At 34.6% G+C, this 15,773-nt stretch overlaps 1 protein-coding gene across 6 annotated transcripts in view; it reads left to right on the top strand.

Annotated features, from left to right (window-relative positions):
* Window positions 1-15,773, top strand: part of Wdr49 (WD repeat domain 49) — a 167,136-nt gene that overhangs the window by 78,653 nt on the left and 72,710 nt on the right. For all 6 annotated transcript variants that reach the window (XR_012448048.1, XR_012448047.1, XM_074073848.1 and 3 more), the window contains 2 exons: window positions 5,442-5,606; window positions 11,581-11,696. Coding sequence is in view for 4 of the 6 variants with exons in the window: in XM_074073848.1 (XP_073929949.1) it covers window positions 5,442-5,606; window positions 11,581-11,696 (281 nt within the window). In the remaining 2 variants the exon portion in view is untranslated. The remainder of the gene's footprint in view (window positions 1-5,441; window positions 5,607-11,580; window positions 11,697-15,773) is intronic.

Here is a 15,773-nt window from a genome sequence, read left to right on the forward strand (position 1 = left end):
TTTTATACATACCATTTTTTGGGGGAGGGGATTGAGGTATTTAAAAATACAAACAATTCATTCATTAGTTCCCTTGGTAATTGTAAAATCCTAGGAAAGAAATGAGAATAGAGTTGAGGGAAATTTATGTCCATCTTACAAGACAGTCCACCTATTTAGTGCTTGTATCTGGAACAAAATCAATGAGATTCTTTTTTAAACAGAACTGGGTGAAGACTAATGAAAATTTTTTCCTTTCCTACTTTATTGCTGGGCTCCAAGTGATACCTCTTCTGTTAGTACAGCTTTTCATCATTGGCCATATCAGTTTTGAAGCTGTGTACTCTCATCATTTGATGGACATATAGGAAGTATGCTAGTCTTACAGACTATACCAAAATACACACACACACACGCGCACATACATGAACATGCACATACATTCTTGTTTGCTTATTTAATGCAATTAGTTTGTGAGAAATGAAATGATATGTTTAGTTTACATGTTGCAAAATTCAAAAGGACAAAGAGATACATAGTGAAAATGTCCTGAGATAACAGTGAGCTGTATCTTACCTTCTTTTCTTGGAGGCATACAGTTTTATGAGTTGGACCAGCTATATAAGTGGACTTAAATATATTCTTTTGAATAGATATGTAACATTTAATAAATCTAAATATTTACTAATATATGTTAGTTAAATGTTTTTTACACAAACAATAGCCTGGTTCATTTTGAATCACTTCCCTCACCTGCTTAAGCCTTGTGGGCTTCGTTGTCAATCTGATGCCTTCGCGTCGCTGTTTACTGACTGGAATTCTTTTCACTCAGTATCTGCATGGCTCACTCCCTCATCTCACTCAAGTCTTTCCTCAAACGGTTGTTTAGGGAGGCTTTCATAGACTCTGATTTTGAAGCCATCTACGGTACTGTCTGTTTCCTTTTCTGCTATGTTTTTCTCCATAACTCTTGTCACCACCAAATATCATTTTTGTTATCTGGTTGCATTTCTCCCTCTCCCTTCCCCTAAAACATAAGGCATCTGTTATTTCACTGCCTTATCCCCAGAGCTTGGCATAATAAAGTGGTCAATAAGCCCAAGGGATGAATTTGAAAGACTAAATTACAATTTAAACTAAGATGGGGTAAAATGTGATAAATAAAATTTATATATGGAGAATAGCTGTCTTAAAATATTTGAAACCTTCATCTGTGGCAGTACTCTGAGGTATATCATTCCCCTCATCTCCCTACTTACTGAGATGCAACTTCCAGAGATTTCATACAAAATGTAAATAAAGGATGCAACCTGCTTTATATTATGTGACCATGAATAGCACTGACTAAAAAACATAAAATCATAAACAGCAATTAAATCAAATGTCTCCAGGCCCTGGTAATCAATCACATCTGTTGCTGTAATTTTTGATTCCAGCTCTTGTTTAGAGGAAGGATTTGGGATGCATATAAAAGACAAATTGCAAGCCTATTATTGTTGGAATTACAAGAAGACAATTAGGTGACATGGATACAGTCCCACATGTCTTGAGATTGTCTGATTAGCCATGACAGCTTCAGATGAGAGGGACAAAAGAACTCATCTATTCCTACACAGTTATTAACTCTGGTGCATAAAATGGAGCATGTTTTGTCAGAGGCACAATTTACTCATGAAGCCTTTGTCTCTGGAGTGTGGTGATTTAGGACAGTGCCACTTCTGCTCTGCAGACTGTCAGGGCCCCGTCCTTGTTGGCTGAGGTGTGTTCTGATAACAGCCAGCCAGGAATGAGCTACACAGTTTAAGGGATTTAGTATCATCAAAACGTAGCATATGTGTTGCCAATATTTATTCCTGGACTTTATTACTGATAAAATAGCCTAAAATAAAGCTCCATTGTTCTATAGTGGAACCAGTGCCATTGGCCAAATGACATTAAATGCATGCCTCTCTCACTGAACTTCAAAGTCTTTTCATTTTCATTGTTATTCTTATATTCCAATATTGTCATAGTAAGGGTAGATTCTAGTTGACAGTGGTTGTTTGTGACATAGTCATTTTCATCTGTTGCTTTCCTCCAGACAACGTCAAAAGGCAGAGTACCATGAAATGAAATCAGACTGGTTATATGCTGTTGTTACTATTGATTCAGATTTCATCAGAAATTGTTAAATGAGCAGAGAAAGGAAATGAAAATTGATGTATAAGTACATTGGGCCCAGCTAGTTGTATAAGGGGGAAATTGTAAAGCAACAAAAAGTGAACTTTATTAGTTCTTTGTTTTTTTTTTTTTTTGTGAGATTGGGGTTTTGAGTGAACTTCCCTAATTCTTGATCAAATATCTACATTAGATAAAAGTGTTGAAGTCAATAGATGTTTTGGGTGAGACCAGTCTTTGAATAAGTAAGCAAGTCTTTTCTTTGAACATGGCCTGTTCAAATTTTATTCTACTCTTTTTGTTTCTATTTGGGAATGTCCATCTTTTAGAACTGAAATGCCTAGCATATAATAGCTACTAAATAAATGCTTTTTGAAGAGAAATAATGAAACCTTTCATGACCTTTAGTCTTTTCTTAAAAGACCACTGTCAAAATTTTCATGTATGCTTAGAAAGTTGTCTTTTCATGGGTTTGTCTTTAATGAATAGATTCTAAATTCCTAAGCAATTATGTAAGGCATTCATAAGTCTGATAATAATTTGGAATTTCAATGTACATATAAAATCTGGTTTCTAAAATTATAATTGTCAATATTCAATGTAATTGTTAGAAAAAAGCAAGATACTATTTTCTTAAATTGATTTGAATATGAAAAGTGATAAAAAGCCTTACTAAGAGGTCAGACAAATAAAGCTTAGATACAATAATAGCACTAGATAAATTTTATGGGTTTTCTACAGCTATGCCACATATTATGGTATGTGGCATAAAATATTAGCTTTTGTAAACCTCATAGTGAGGTTATGAGCTAGTTACTATGAGTCTGTGTGGCTTATAGATGAAGAAATTGAAGACTAGAGAGGTTAATTAATGTTTCTGACCCTTAATGCTCAAGATCAGATAGTGTGTTGGTGAGGCAGCTGAGCTTAACTCACGTGTCCTGGCTGGAGCATCCTTAACTACTCTGTATAGTGCATAAACACAGAAAACTGGAAACACGGTCAGCTACATGGAATGATAATTAAAGTGTTAAGTCACATTATTTCAAAGATCCAGGTCATTCATCTTAAGAATTACAACATAGTTTAACAATGATAATTAAATATTTAAGGTACTTTTGATTCCCCTGAGAGAAAATATGTAGTATAAATATAGTTTATCATCATTTAAGAAATTCTTAAATGGGTTGTACTTTCTGGGAAAAAAGTTCTAACAGAGCTCCAATGCTTATGATTAGTTCTTTGCTGAGAGATACCTGTTGCTAAATGGTAGCTGCTTTCTTCAGTCTCTCATCTCCTTTCTACCTCTGGAACCTTGCTACATAAGGTGAGAATCTCTTACTTGAACTATTACAGCAGCCTCCAGATGGTCTTCCTGAAACCCCAGTTTGTTCTTTGCGTTACTGTTAGTGGTCTCTTCACAAACTAACCAATAAAAAACTATTGCTCTTCTCATTACAAACATTAGTACTGTTTTAAATCTCTCAGTTTATCCATAGACTGCACTGATCACCAAGGAAATCAATTTTGTACATTCTCAGGAACTGTTTACTAGTGATTTCTAAATCTTCAGCTCCAGCTTGACGCTTATTTCATACCCTACCTTATTTGTCCGTTTAAACACATTGGACTCCAGATTCATTGAACTTATTGTTTCTCATGCTTCAGATATTTTCTAAGTCTTGGTCATGTTTAATAAATCTCTTAATTACCTAATAGAACACTATTTAGCTGACTACAATCAGGGTAAATGATGGTCCTAATCTTGCTTTACAGAGTTTTCGTAAAGACCAAATGAGATAATCAATGTGATGGGAAGCCATTTAATAATACATGTTTTTATCTTCAATCCTGGCTCAGTTACAACCTTCTGTTTGTGACTTGTCCCTCTCTCCTCCACTTCCTAACCCCTATCATCCACCTCATGAGTGGATTTCTGGTTTTGCTTTCTGTGCTCTCACAGAACTCAAGGGTAACCTTTCTAAACCTGCAGCATTATTTGGCATTTCTGTGTTTCTTCTCAGTTTCTTCATTAGCCCAGTGGTTCTTTACTCAGGCTGAACATTTAAATCACCTCTGGAGCTCTTAAAAATATATTGCTTTGTCTAGTTAAATCAGAATTTGTCATCTGGCATACAGCAGTGCTTCTTAAAGTTCCTTGGGTGGTCTTAATGTGCAGGTCTATACTATAGAGTATTTGAAAGCAGGGATTCATTATCCATTTCCCACAGCCATCATGGAGACTAGCAAAGACTGCATTTCATAAATACCTATAGAAACATACATGCTCTCATGATGACCAGCTATCTAGTTCTTCTCAATATATACTTGATAAATTTCAACTCATTTGCTTATCAAAGCACAGCATTCAAATTTATCATATTCTTATTTAATTTACATTTATACAATGATCATTAATATGTAGCAGAAAAATGATTATTTGGTGTTCTCAAAAATCTAGACACAGCTTCAGACAATTTCCTATCAATACATTTATTTATGTGTTTATTCTTTTTCTTTCATTATTTACGTTTCTAATATCATACTAGCTGAGTGGTTTTAACCTATAAATATCTTAAAGAATACCTAAATATCTAGAGATGAAATTAGCAGTCTACTTGTCTATACAAAAGTTTTCATTTGCAGACTTCTATGTGTAATCCTATCTCTTCCAGTATGTTTTGTTGCCTTCCTTTCAAAGTAAGTAGGTTTATATTTAACCCGTGTTCTTTGTTTTTAATATTGATAATTATATGCAGCTATAAAAATATACATAGTACCTTGAACAAATAGAAAGCAAGCAAGGGACTAACTAATGGCATAAAAAGCAAGAGTGCTAGTGATTTGTGGAAATTAACTTTTTCCCAGAATGGTTGGTAGTGCTTCTTTTCTGAATCCTAAATGGAACTTGATGTATAATAAAATGTTTCTTTCATATAACAAATAGTGTCAGGGTCCTGTTACTAGTAAAACATGCTTTCTGATCTAAATGTGAAAGATGTGTGAGTTTATTTGTAGCAGGATTTGATTTCAGGATAGCCTCCAGACACTAAGCTGCATGGTGGGTAAGGGAGGCAGTTCTTATCTTCTCCAATAAAGAGGATCACGACTTCATTACTTTGGCTCTGGACTAGAAATTGAAATGTTACCAGCTTAACAAAAAGAAAGACAATACATTACAAAAATGCCTCTAACTGTTGAGGGGGCTCATTCGTGGAAATGCACAGGCTAGATATTTTTATTGAAAGGAAAATGGTTGGTCCTTGGACTGTATTTAATTTCTCGATGATGTTATTTTCTCCTAGGTAATCAGCTCTGATGTGGGGTCTACTGTTTCCTTCTGGATGATAGACACTGGGCAGAAAATCAAACAGTTTACTGGTTGCCATGGCAATGCGGAAATCAGCACTATGGCCCTGGATGCAAATGAAATGCGGCTTTTGACTGGCAGCACAGATGGGACTGTAAAGGTGCGAAAACAAGGCTGCTTTTCCTATCCAGATATGAGAAGGCTAAAATGCTGTGAGAGGAGACACAGCTGATACAGTCACTAATTTTTGTTTTTGTGGCTTTGCGAGACAAGATGGGAGCTAAATAACTTGAACCATCTAATAACAAAGCTGCTAGGAAAATAAACCTTGGTGCAAAAATGAATAAATGATGTTTCTGAATAAATTATTTAGGATGAACACAAAACTTGGCTTTCTTATTTCAGAAAGTCTTTTTCAGGGTACTGAAAAGGGGAGTACTTTGGGGAATAAGAGGTCTGGATAATTTTCATTGCTTCAACTGATGTCTTCTAGTTTTCTTTGTCTAAATTTATGAAATAAAGAACTAAAGAATTAGGGCAACTTAAATAAATTTTTAAAAATTGCATGGATGCAAATTTTTGGGAAATAAATACTTGAATGTATCTAATAATTTGCATTTTTGCTATGTGACAGTAAGATAGTGAAAAAGGATACTAGAAAGAACAATCATAATCTTGTTTATTATCTGCCCTAAACTAACATTGTCTTATTAATTCAGTTTTCTTATTTTGTATTTATTTCTTCTGGGAGGAAGGTGACATTTTACTTTGCAAAATGATCAAATTTTCATGTGAAGCAAGATATTTGCTATCTGAAATCATGCCCATAAAGTGATCCTTCTCTGTTCATCTCATCCCAGGGAATAATATGACAGTCTTTGATTGGAGTCGACTCAAACACAGTGGGGCAACAGACGGTAGTTCCTTGAATAAACTAAATAATTCTCAATTCTGTTGTAACTGGTGTCAGAAAGATACAAGAAACCTTCCACAGTACTACTATGGTGGAAAGCATGATTTAGTTAAGCTGCTCAGGAGAGTCATAGAAAGCAGCCTGAATATGTAGTTAGAATAGTCTAGGAGTTGGGACAAGCACTCAGGTGTGCATAGCAGGCTGGTAGTAGTGGCAGTAGGTGCTACAGTGAGTGTAAAGTGAGAATTGCTGGAAATAAGTAGATTTGGAAGGCTAAAGATACGAGGTGTGGACCAGAAACTTGGGTTTAAGTAAAAACAACTAATTCGTAAGAGGGCTGGTAAGATGTGTGAATTTGAGGTGAAATAAGAGAGTATCTGATAGTGATTTAGGCAAAAGGAACAAACCAACGTCTCATTTACCAGTCCTGGGTATGAAACTGGACTCAGCGAAACAAGTGGATTAGATTTTATTTACCTTTTTGGAAGCAATATTTACTTTTATTCATAATCAGAGTATTGTGCAGTAATACAAATATTTTTGAAAATAAATTCTTTACCTAGGGGATTTTATATCCAAGATAATTATTATCAACTTACAGGACCCCAAACTATTTTTATTTATTTATTTTTAAATTTTTATCTTATCATTTTTTCATTTACTTACTTGTGTATACATTATTTGGTCCAACTCACCACCCCCCCACACCTCCAGGCAGAACCTGTTCTGCCTTCTTTTTCTCCAATTTTGTTGAAGAAAAACATAAAAGATAAAAAGAAAAACATAGTGTTTTTGCTAATTTGAGATGAAGATAGCTATACAGGGAGATTCCTTGTGTTATTTTTATGCACATGTGTATTACAACCCAAACTGGTTCATCTCTATCAGACCTCTTCACTTTCTAGTCCCCTTCCCATAGCGGCCTTTGCCAGTTTAAGATTACTATATTCGCTCCTATACATATCAAGTACATTCAAGTTTTTGTCTTCCTTCTCTTTATCTCTCCTGTGCACGGTCTCCCCATAGTGTGTGACCTGTGTCCAATAATATTACTGCATTTGTTTTAGGTCTGCAATCTACATATGAGAGAGAACATGTGATTTTTGTCCTTCTGAGCCTGACTAACTTTGCTTAAGATGATGTTTTCCAGATCCATCCATTTACTTGTGAATGACAAAATTTCATTCTTCTTTGTGGCTGAATAAAATTCCATTGTATATAAATACCACATTTTCTTAATCCATTCATCAGTAGTGGGGCATCTTGGCTGCAACCATAGCTTAGTTATTGTGAACAGTGCTGCAGTAAACATGGGTGTGCAGGTGACTTTGTAATAACCTGAGTCACATTCCTTCAGGTATATCCCTAGGAGTGGGATTGCTGGATCATATGGCAGATCTATGTTTAGTTTTTTAAGAAGTCTCCAATTGTTTTCCAATGTGGTTGTACTAGCTTACATTCTCACCAGCATTGTGTGAGGGTTCCTTTTTCCCTGCATCCTCACCAACATTTGTTGTTTGTGGTGTTCTTGATGATAGCTATTTTAAGAGGAATGAGGTAGAAACTTAGTGTGGTTTTGATTTGCATTTCCTTTATGGCCAGGGATGGTGAGCATTTTTTCATGTTTTTTGGCTGTTTGGACTTCTTCCTTTGAAAAAGTTCTGTTTAGTTCAATTGCCCACTTCTTTATTGGATCATTGATTTTTGGGGAGTTTAGGTTTTTGAGCTCCCTGAATATTCTGGTTATCAGTCCCTTCTCTGTGGGTGGTCTCTTCAGTTTAGAGACCATTTCTTTTGTTGTGCAGAAGCTTTTTAATTTCATTTAGTCCATTTATCAATTCTTTCTCTTAGTTGTTAAGCTGCTTGAGTTCTACTGAGGAAGTCCTTGCCTATACTTGTTGCTTCCAGTGTATTCTCTGCTCTTTCCTCTGCTAACTTCAATGTTTCAGGTCTAGTATTAAGGTCCTTAATCTACTTTGAGTTGATACTAGTACAGGGTGACAGGCTTGGATCTAGTTCCAGCTTTCTGCAGGCAAATAACCACTTTTCCCAGCAACATTTGGTGAAAAGGCAGTCTTTTCTCCAGCATATGTTTTTGGTGCTATTGTCATAAATTAGGTGCATGTAGCTGTGTGGATTCATATCCAGGTCCTCCATTATTTTCCACTGTTCTTTATATCTGTTTTTGTACCAGTATCTTGCGGTTTTTACTGCTATGGCTCTGTAGTATATTTTGAAGTCTAGTATCGTGATACTTCCAGTGTTGCTCTTTTTGCTCAGTATTGTCTTGGCTGTTTGTGGTCTTTTGTGTTTCCAAATGAACTTTAGGGTAGATTTTTTAAATCTCTGTGATGAATGTCATTGGGATTTTAATGGGACTTGTGTTGAACATTGTAGATTGCTCTTGGTAAAAATGGGTATTTTTATATGTTGATTCTGCCATGAATTAGGTTTTATTTACTCTTATCTTTAAAAGTAACTGGTGTTAGAGTCTTGGTTAAGGCAGAACCTGTAGTTGCTGCTAAAGCATTCTAGCCAAAACCTTATTAGGACTTGGGATGGTCAGATTTTTGTAATATCTTTTTGTGGGAATTATTTTATGTGGCTTTGGTAAGAACCATGTTTAGAAGAAAATAAAGTAATATGGGTGGACAGTATGTGCACCCCTCAATTTTTCAAGACTTGACATCTTGGAGGTTAGTATGAATTTAGCACAATTACTATAGCATTTGAAGGTACATTTATCTTTATTACAATGACACAACAGAATTCTGAAAGCAGGCAACATCTGTTTAAGATGCATAAATAAGGACAGAGTTGCTCTGGTCACATTTTATGAAGAAAATAGAATGAATGACATTTTCCAACCTCAATTAAAATTTAGGATCTCAAACCAATATGTACATAATCAAAGACTTAAAATTATTGTCCTATTTATTATTATGGTTTTGAAAGATCTGTTTTTAAATTAAGTAATGTTTTAATGATTAATAAAAAATGAAATATAACCAAGATATATAGTGAAAGGAAAGTCTTTGTCTTATCCCTGTTCCCAGCTCCTCCTGAAACTGTCATTGTTTCTAGTTTCTTGTGTTTCTTCTAGCCTGTGAGTACTATTTGTGGCTTGATAGCAGCCCATTATAAATGGTATTCTGCATTTTGCATTTCTCTGACCTGAACATTGGTTTATATACATGTATAAAATAACAGTGCTAAGTAATTCTTATTGCATACTTATTATGAGTCAGGTACTCTTCTAAGCACTTTACACACACACCTAATGAAGTGAACATCATTATTGTCCAGATTTTACTAATGGGGAAACTAAAGCTCAAAAAAGTAAAGCAATTTATGCAAGGTACCACAGCCGATTGAATATCAGCAGAGTCTTAAAACATAGAGATGATTCTTTTTTAATTTTTTTAAAACTGTTTGGTGCTGGAGATGGAACCCTGTGCCTTGCACATGGTGAATATACAGTCTTCACTGAGCTATATTTCAGCCTGACATCCTTCTTAATGACTACTACACAGATATTCCATATTGTGATCATTTAGTTCCTTAGTGATGAATATTAGATTGATTCAAATTCTTACTTCTTATAAAAAAGTAATGCTTGAAAATATGCCATTTCATACATGAGTGTATCTTTAGGATGATTTTTTTGAAGTTTAAACTTCTGAATTAAAGGCAATATTCATTTTGGTGTGATACACATTGTAAACTTGCCCTTGGCATATGATTTAACAGTCTTCATACTAAAGCTTAGTTCTTAGTTTTAACTGTTATTGACCTAATAATGCAGTCTTAAAGTACATCAATTGGACTTATGTTCTTACTCTACTGTTTGAGTGGAAAGATGAGAAGCACCTGTGCTTAACGCAGGGCTGTGTCTAGTATCTCCTATCTGTAGAGGTTTTATCAGGAGAAGATGGTCAGTAGATTACATGACAACTGTGCTTCTAGCTTCATATTAGGTGCTTAATCTATGAATCATCCTTGAGGAGTAAGTTTCCTGTGCTCCAAATATGGGAAAAATTTGGAGAATAAATCAAGATTCAACAGACTCTAAAATGTGGATCTTCATAATTTTATATTGTCTCCTCCTTTAAAATTTGTAATAAGCACAAATTTATAACCTTTGAATCAACTACTGGAAGAACAGACTGATAGTTACAAGTATAGTCTGATATATATGATACACACACACACACACACGCTAAAATATGTATATAATGAAAAAGCATCAATTTCTCCTTCTATTACACTCAGTATAACACCTCTGGCCACCAAAACTTTTGTGGTGTTTTTAACCCCATATAACCAATTCTGCAGCTGATTTTCCAGCAAATATCAGATGGGTGTCCTCTAATCCAATTCCAACTCTGAAACTATCTACCTGGAAACAAAATCAGATTCTGCATGTCAAAGATTCAGCCTTACTTGACTGCCACTTCAACTGCCAGTCCCAAAAGCAAGGTTGTGACCTGTCCTATGTGCCTTAAATCAAGTTTCCCACAACCTCCAACTTGAGTTCAATTAATTTGCTAGAGCAGTTCACAGAACTTAGGGAAACCCTCTATTATATTTACCCATTTGTTATAAAGAGCATTACAAAGGATACAGATGAATAGCTAGATGGAAAAGATGACTCAGGCAAGGCAAGGCATGTGGGCAGGAGTATGGAGCTTCCATAACCTCTCAGGTGTGTACTCTCCAGACACATCCACACATTCAGCAATTTGGATGTTCACTGATCCCAGTCCTTTAGATTTTTATGGAGGTTTCAGCAGATAGGTGCGATCGACTCCATCACTGGTCTCTGGTGATCATCTAAATTTTAGTTTCCTCTCTCTCAAAGGTTGGGGGTCAGGGCTGAAGTTCTCAACTCTCCAAAGCCTTGTTTTTTCCTGTGACTTGCCCTGGAAGTTAGGTGGGATTCCTACTCAGCAGCCATTTCATTAGTATACAAAAGATACTCTTGTTTAAGGGTTTTAGGAACTGTTTGTTAAGGAAGGGTTATGGTGTCAAAAGAGTATTCAATATAAAGGCTAAATTCAAATGTTGACAGAATTTTCTTTAATTATTACATAAGGGAACTAATCCTAGTTCAGAATGTAAATACAAAAGTTTAAAACAATCATATTACACCACGTTGTTTTACTCATGGAAGACATTTTTATTTCCTGCTTCAAAGGTGGTTTTAATTTTTCTCTTACAGATATGGGACTTTAATGGACATTGTCACCACACACTAAATGTTGGGCAAGATGGAGCTGTCGATATTTCACAGATTCTGGTTCTTAAGAAGACAATACTGGTACTGGGCTGGGAAAGGTATGATATGCTTTGTGCAAAATTGTAGGAAGATAAAATGATAATGCTTTCATTTCAATCAAAATCAAAAGAAGCACACAGAAGTCTTGGTTGTCTCAGTATTAACCTGCTGTTGGCCTAGGTGAATGAAACTCCAGTTGAAATTAAATGAATGCCTTGTGAATAAAAAAATTGTAAGACCACACAGCTTGAGTAGCTTTGAAAAGTATTATGGGACTTTCACCTGGCTTTGAGCATTTGACTTTCTTTTAAAAGTCCAAATAAGGATGTAATAATACCATTACATGAGTTCCAAAGTTTTTCCAAATGTTAGAGACAATAAATTCTTAATGTGTAAATTACATCCCTCCAACTGTAAAGGAAACTCAGTCTTTCTGAGTTTTCATTTGCAGTGCAGGAGGAAAATGGTTTACTGACTTTTGCGCTCACCCTCCTTCATCTCACTGAAGAACAAGGCCTTTCACAGACCACTTACTCTTCTCCTGGAGAAGTTCTTCCATGTCATTACAAGAAAAATTACTTTTCTCTCCTTTTTCATCTAGAGAGAACAAAGGGATCATAAATATGTCCTTTTAATATGGTATTGTGTAAGCACTAGAAAAATTGAAGTGTGATATAACTTGAAAATATATTATCGATAAATTCAGTAGTTCACAAATATTGCTGTAATAGAGAATTTGCTCAATATTACTCATTTTAGAATTATGATCGTAATGATTTGAGACTATGATAAAGTCAGATTTTATACTTAAAGCATCAATCAAATACTTCTTCTAATGTAATGTGCATATACAGATTAGCAAATGCAGAGTCACACACTGGTTTGTTTTCAAGGGCAGTGGTGATAATAAAAATAGAAAGTAGAGGCCAGATAATCCTACTTGATATTATGAACTAATTCAGTCATTCTCAGTTTTGAAGTCCTTACACTCTGCACAGCCCTGGGAGCAATCTCACTTGATTATCAAGTAACAACTACTCCAACAATCTGTGGCTTACAGATCTCTATAACTTGGCCATGGGAATGAATAAATTTGTCTCTAATACCATGGCAGGATAGAGGTGTGCTATTCAGCTGACCCAATTCAAATACTGAGCATAAAAAACAGAATTAAAAAATTAGTCAATGTAAATAAAAACTTGGTGGTACCATTTTCTTAATTTTTTTTAGATAGCCATAATTAGGAATTAATATAAGATATAAACTTTATGATGGCTTATACGGGAAAATTTAAAATTAGATGTATTAAGTTACCAAAAAGTGTTTAAAGAAATACCTGATATTCTGATGTATGTTGGTGGGTAGTCACTTTCTATAATCTTGGTGAGGAAGTTTGGGAAGACTGTAGGATGAAAGTAAGAAAAATTACCATTCCTCCTCTTTTCCTGCTCCTTTTCATCTTCCTCAAAGTTGTCAAGACTCGGGTTCTTTAGTGGAATTGAACATTGACTTAGTACATTTTTGGTCATATTATTTCACTTTTATATTTATGGCCTTAAAAGTTACATTTTCTGAGTCAGAGGTGCTGCATGAAGGATCCAAGATAGGATTCTTCATGCCAGGAGGCTTTTAACAAAAGAGGCAAAGGGCAGATGATTATTTGGTTATAGCTAGGGAAATATGGACTATTAAGCCAGCTCCTTAATAGTTCAGTGATTAGAGAAAAAAAATAACTGGAAGATTGACAGTCAGTTTATTAAGCTTTCTGTAAATCCTACAGAGAGCCTATTCAGTTAAGCTGCAGCTTTAACTTCAGTATCTATCTAAATACAGAGATTGGTTTGATAATTTTGCTTAGGATGAAATAAATTTATATGTATTGAGTGAGGTACCTAAATACAGCATCTAATTTGTTTTATGTTTGGTGCTGTGAAGTATCATGCATTTAAGACACATTATCTAATTTAATCCTTACCTTTGTCTTAGAAGGCAGGCAATATTTTATAGATAGCTCAAGCCTCTGTCTTCAGCTCTTCTCTCTCTAAGCTCATTTATATTTTGGCTTGGTAGAAATATCTGACTGAAATATAAAATTCAGCATGTTCCAAACTGAATTCGTTATCAATCTCCTCTCCCATATCCTCTTTTCTGTTAGATTTGGAGTTTTGGTTAGTTGCCAGAGACCTGGACGTCCTTCTCCCTCAACCTCACTGCCTAGCCGTCAATAAATCTTATCTATTTTACATACTGAAAGTTTCTTAAACCTGTTCCCATGAGTACTTCAACTGCATTGTTCAGAGCATAATATCTACTTAGATGAAATCCACAGCCTTTAATTTTTCCTTTCTTCCAGCAGTGCCCTTTTTCACCCCTTAAATAGATTCTGTACACTTTAGCTATAATGATTTCTTTTACAATGAATTCTATGCTATTCCCTTGTTTAAAATCTTTCAGAACGTCTACAAAATAAATCTAAGCTCCCACAAGTCTGGACTTATTCTTGATTCTCTAGTTTAATGTTTATGTAATCTTGTGTCTATTCCACACTCTACCTACGTCAAGGTGTTCCCGTTCAGGCTATGCCATTTCCCATCCCTGTGCCTTTATGCTTTCCACTTATATAGAAATCCCTGTTCAAAAATTTGTATATAGTTAGCATTTATTCCTCTTTCAAGACTTATTAGATGTCTTCTCCAACAGCATATTCCTTTTAATTCCCAGGATGTATGGAAATGTGTTTCTCTTTTGTTTGTATGCTTTTTGTTCTTTATTTAACTAAGAAATAGATATACTTCAGTGATTATTAAATGCTCAAATATATTTGTTGAATGAGTTAATGTTTGCTGAATAGATCGGAAACTGAGGATTATAGAGATTACCCATGCTAAACTCCTTGCATAGAAATTAAAAATCTACCTTATCCTCAGAATAAACCAGAAGGCAAACTATTATCTTCCCTTTTTACAAGGGAGAAAAATGAGCTGTGAAGAGACTAGGTAGACTGGCTAAGAGTATAAAGTTAGTAGGCAGTGGAGTTAGAAGTTCATGCAATAGTAGGCTTATGGTCTTTCTTCCACTTCTGAGTGGACTAATTGCAAATGACATCATAAAATCATGGAAAAGTAACTACATGTAAAAGTAATCTTATTAAAACAATGATTGAGAAGGTGGTTTATATTAAAGAAAGTTAATGAACTGGTTCTATGCACATGAAGAAAAAAAAAGCATATTGCCAACCTAATACTTTTGATTTAGTTAATACCTTAGATTTTCCTTCCCATAAATATTTAGAAAACTGCACATAGATGGGACCCACTGAGTTGGTAACTATGGCACACCTACTGTCAAGGGCATCAAATTTTATTTAGAGACTCAGCACATAGGATGTGGGATATGGCAAAGACATTGTAAAATGGTCTTAAGCAAAATGAATCAGACAGCCCATTTTTGCTATCTAGGAGCATGGCATTTATATCCAGAGAATTTATCTGTCAGCAGAAAGAAGCCCAAATTCAGAACTGCTGGAAATATGTTTCTTATTATTTAAACAAAACATACTTAGAGACAAAGCTGTGAATTGACATAGGGTTAATTCAAAAATACCTTCTAGAATCCCTGGCCATTTTTATGTTGGTAAAATTGAGTGAATGGGTGATCAATTAATTTTGCATTTGTTCAAACAAATATAATATGGTTAGCATAAAATCAAATAAATATTAATAATGGTTTAATATTTTAATCTGCTCTAAAATTCTGTGATTCTATACTCATTAAAAATAGACTTAGCTTCTTCACTTTATTTCTCTCCTTTGTGTAAAGACGAAATCTCTGAGTTCTTTCCCCAGATTTATCAAGGTATAATTAACAAATAAAAATTTATGATGTACAGGTGATATTTTGATATTTTTACTTATCATGAAATGTCTAAATAGTGAAAGTAACATCACCTTATTATACCCAATTTTTGTGAGAAACTTTTGTTTATGAAGATTTTATCTCCTTAAAACTTAGACATACAGATTCTAAAAAATGAGAATATCATATAATTTGAAATAATTCTGAAAATATTATTGCTAATAGAATCTTTCATGGTGCTCTGTAAGAAAAAGGTACTCAATAAATAGTAGTTGATAATA

This window comes from Castor canadensis, chromosome 5 (assembly GCF_047511655.1).
Source record: "Castor canadensis chromosome 5, mCasCan1.hap1v2, whole genome shotgun sequence".
Classification (NCBI taxonomy): Eukaryota; Metazoa; Chordata; class Mammalia; order Rodentia; family Castoridae; genus Castor; species Castor canadensis.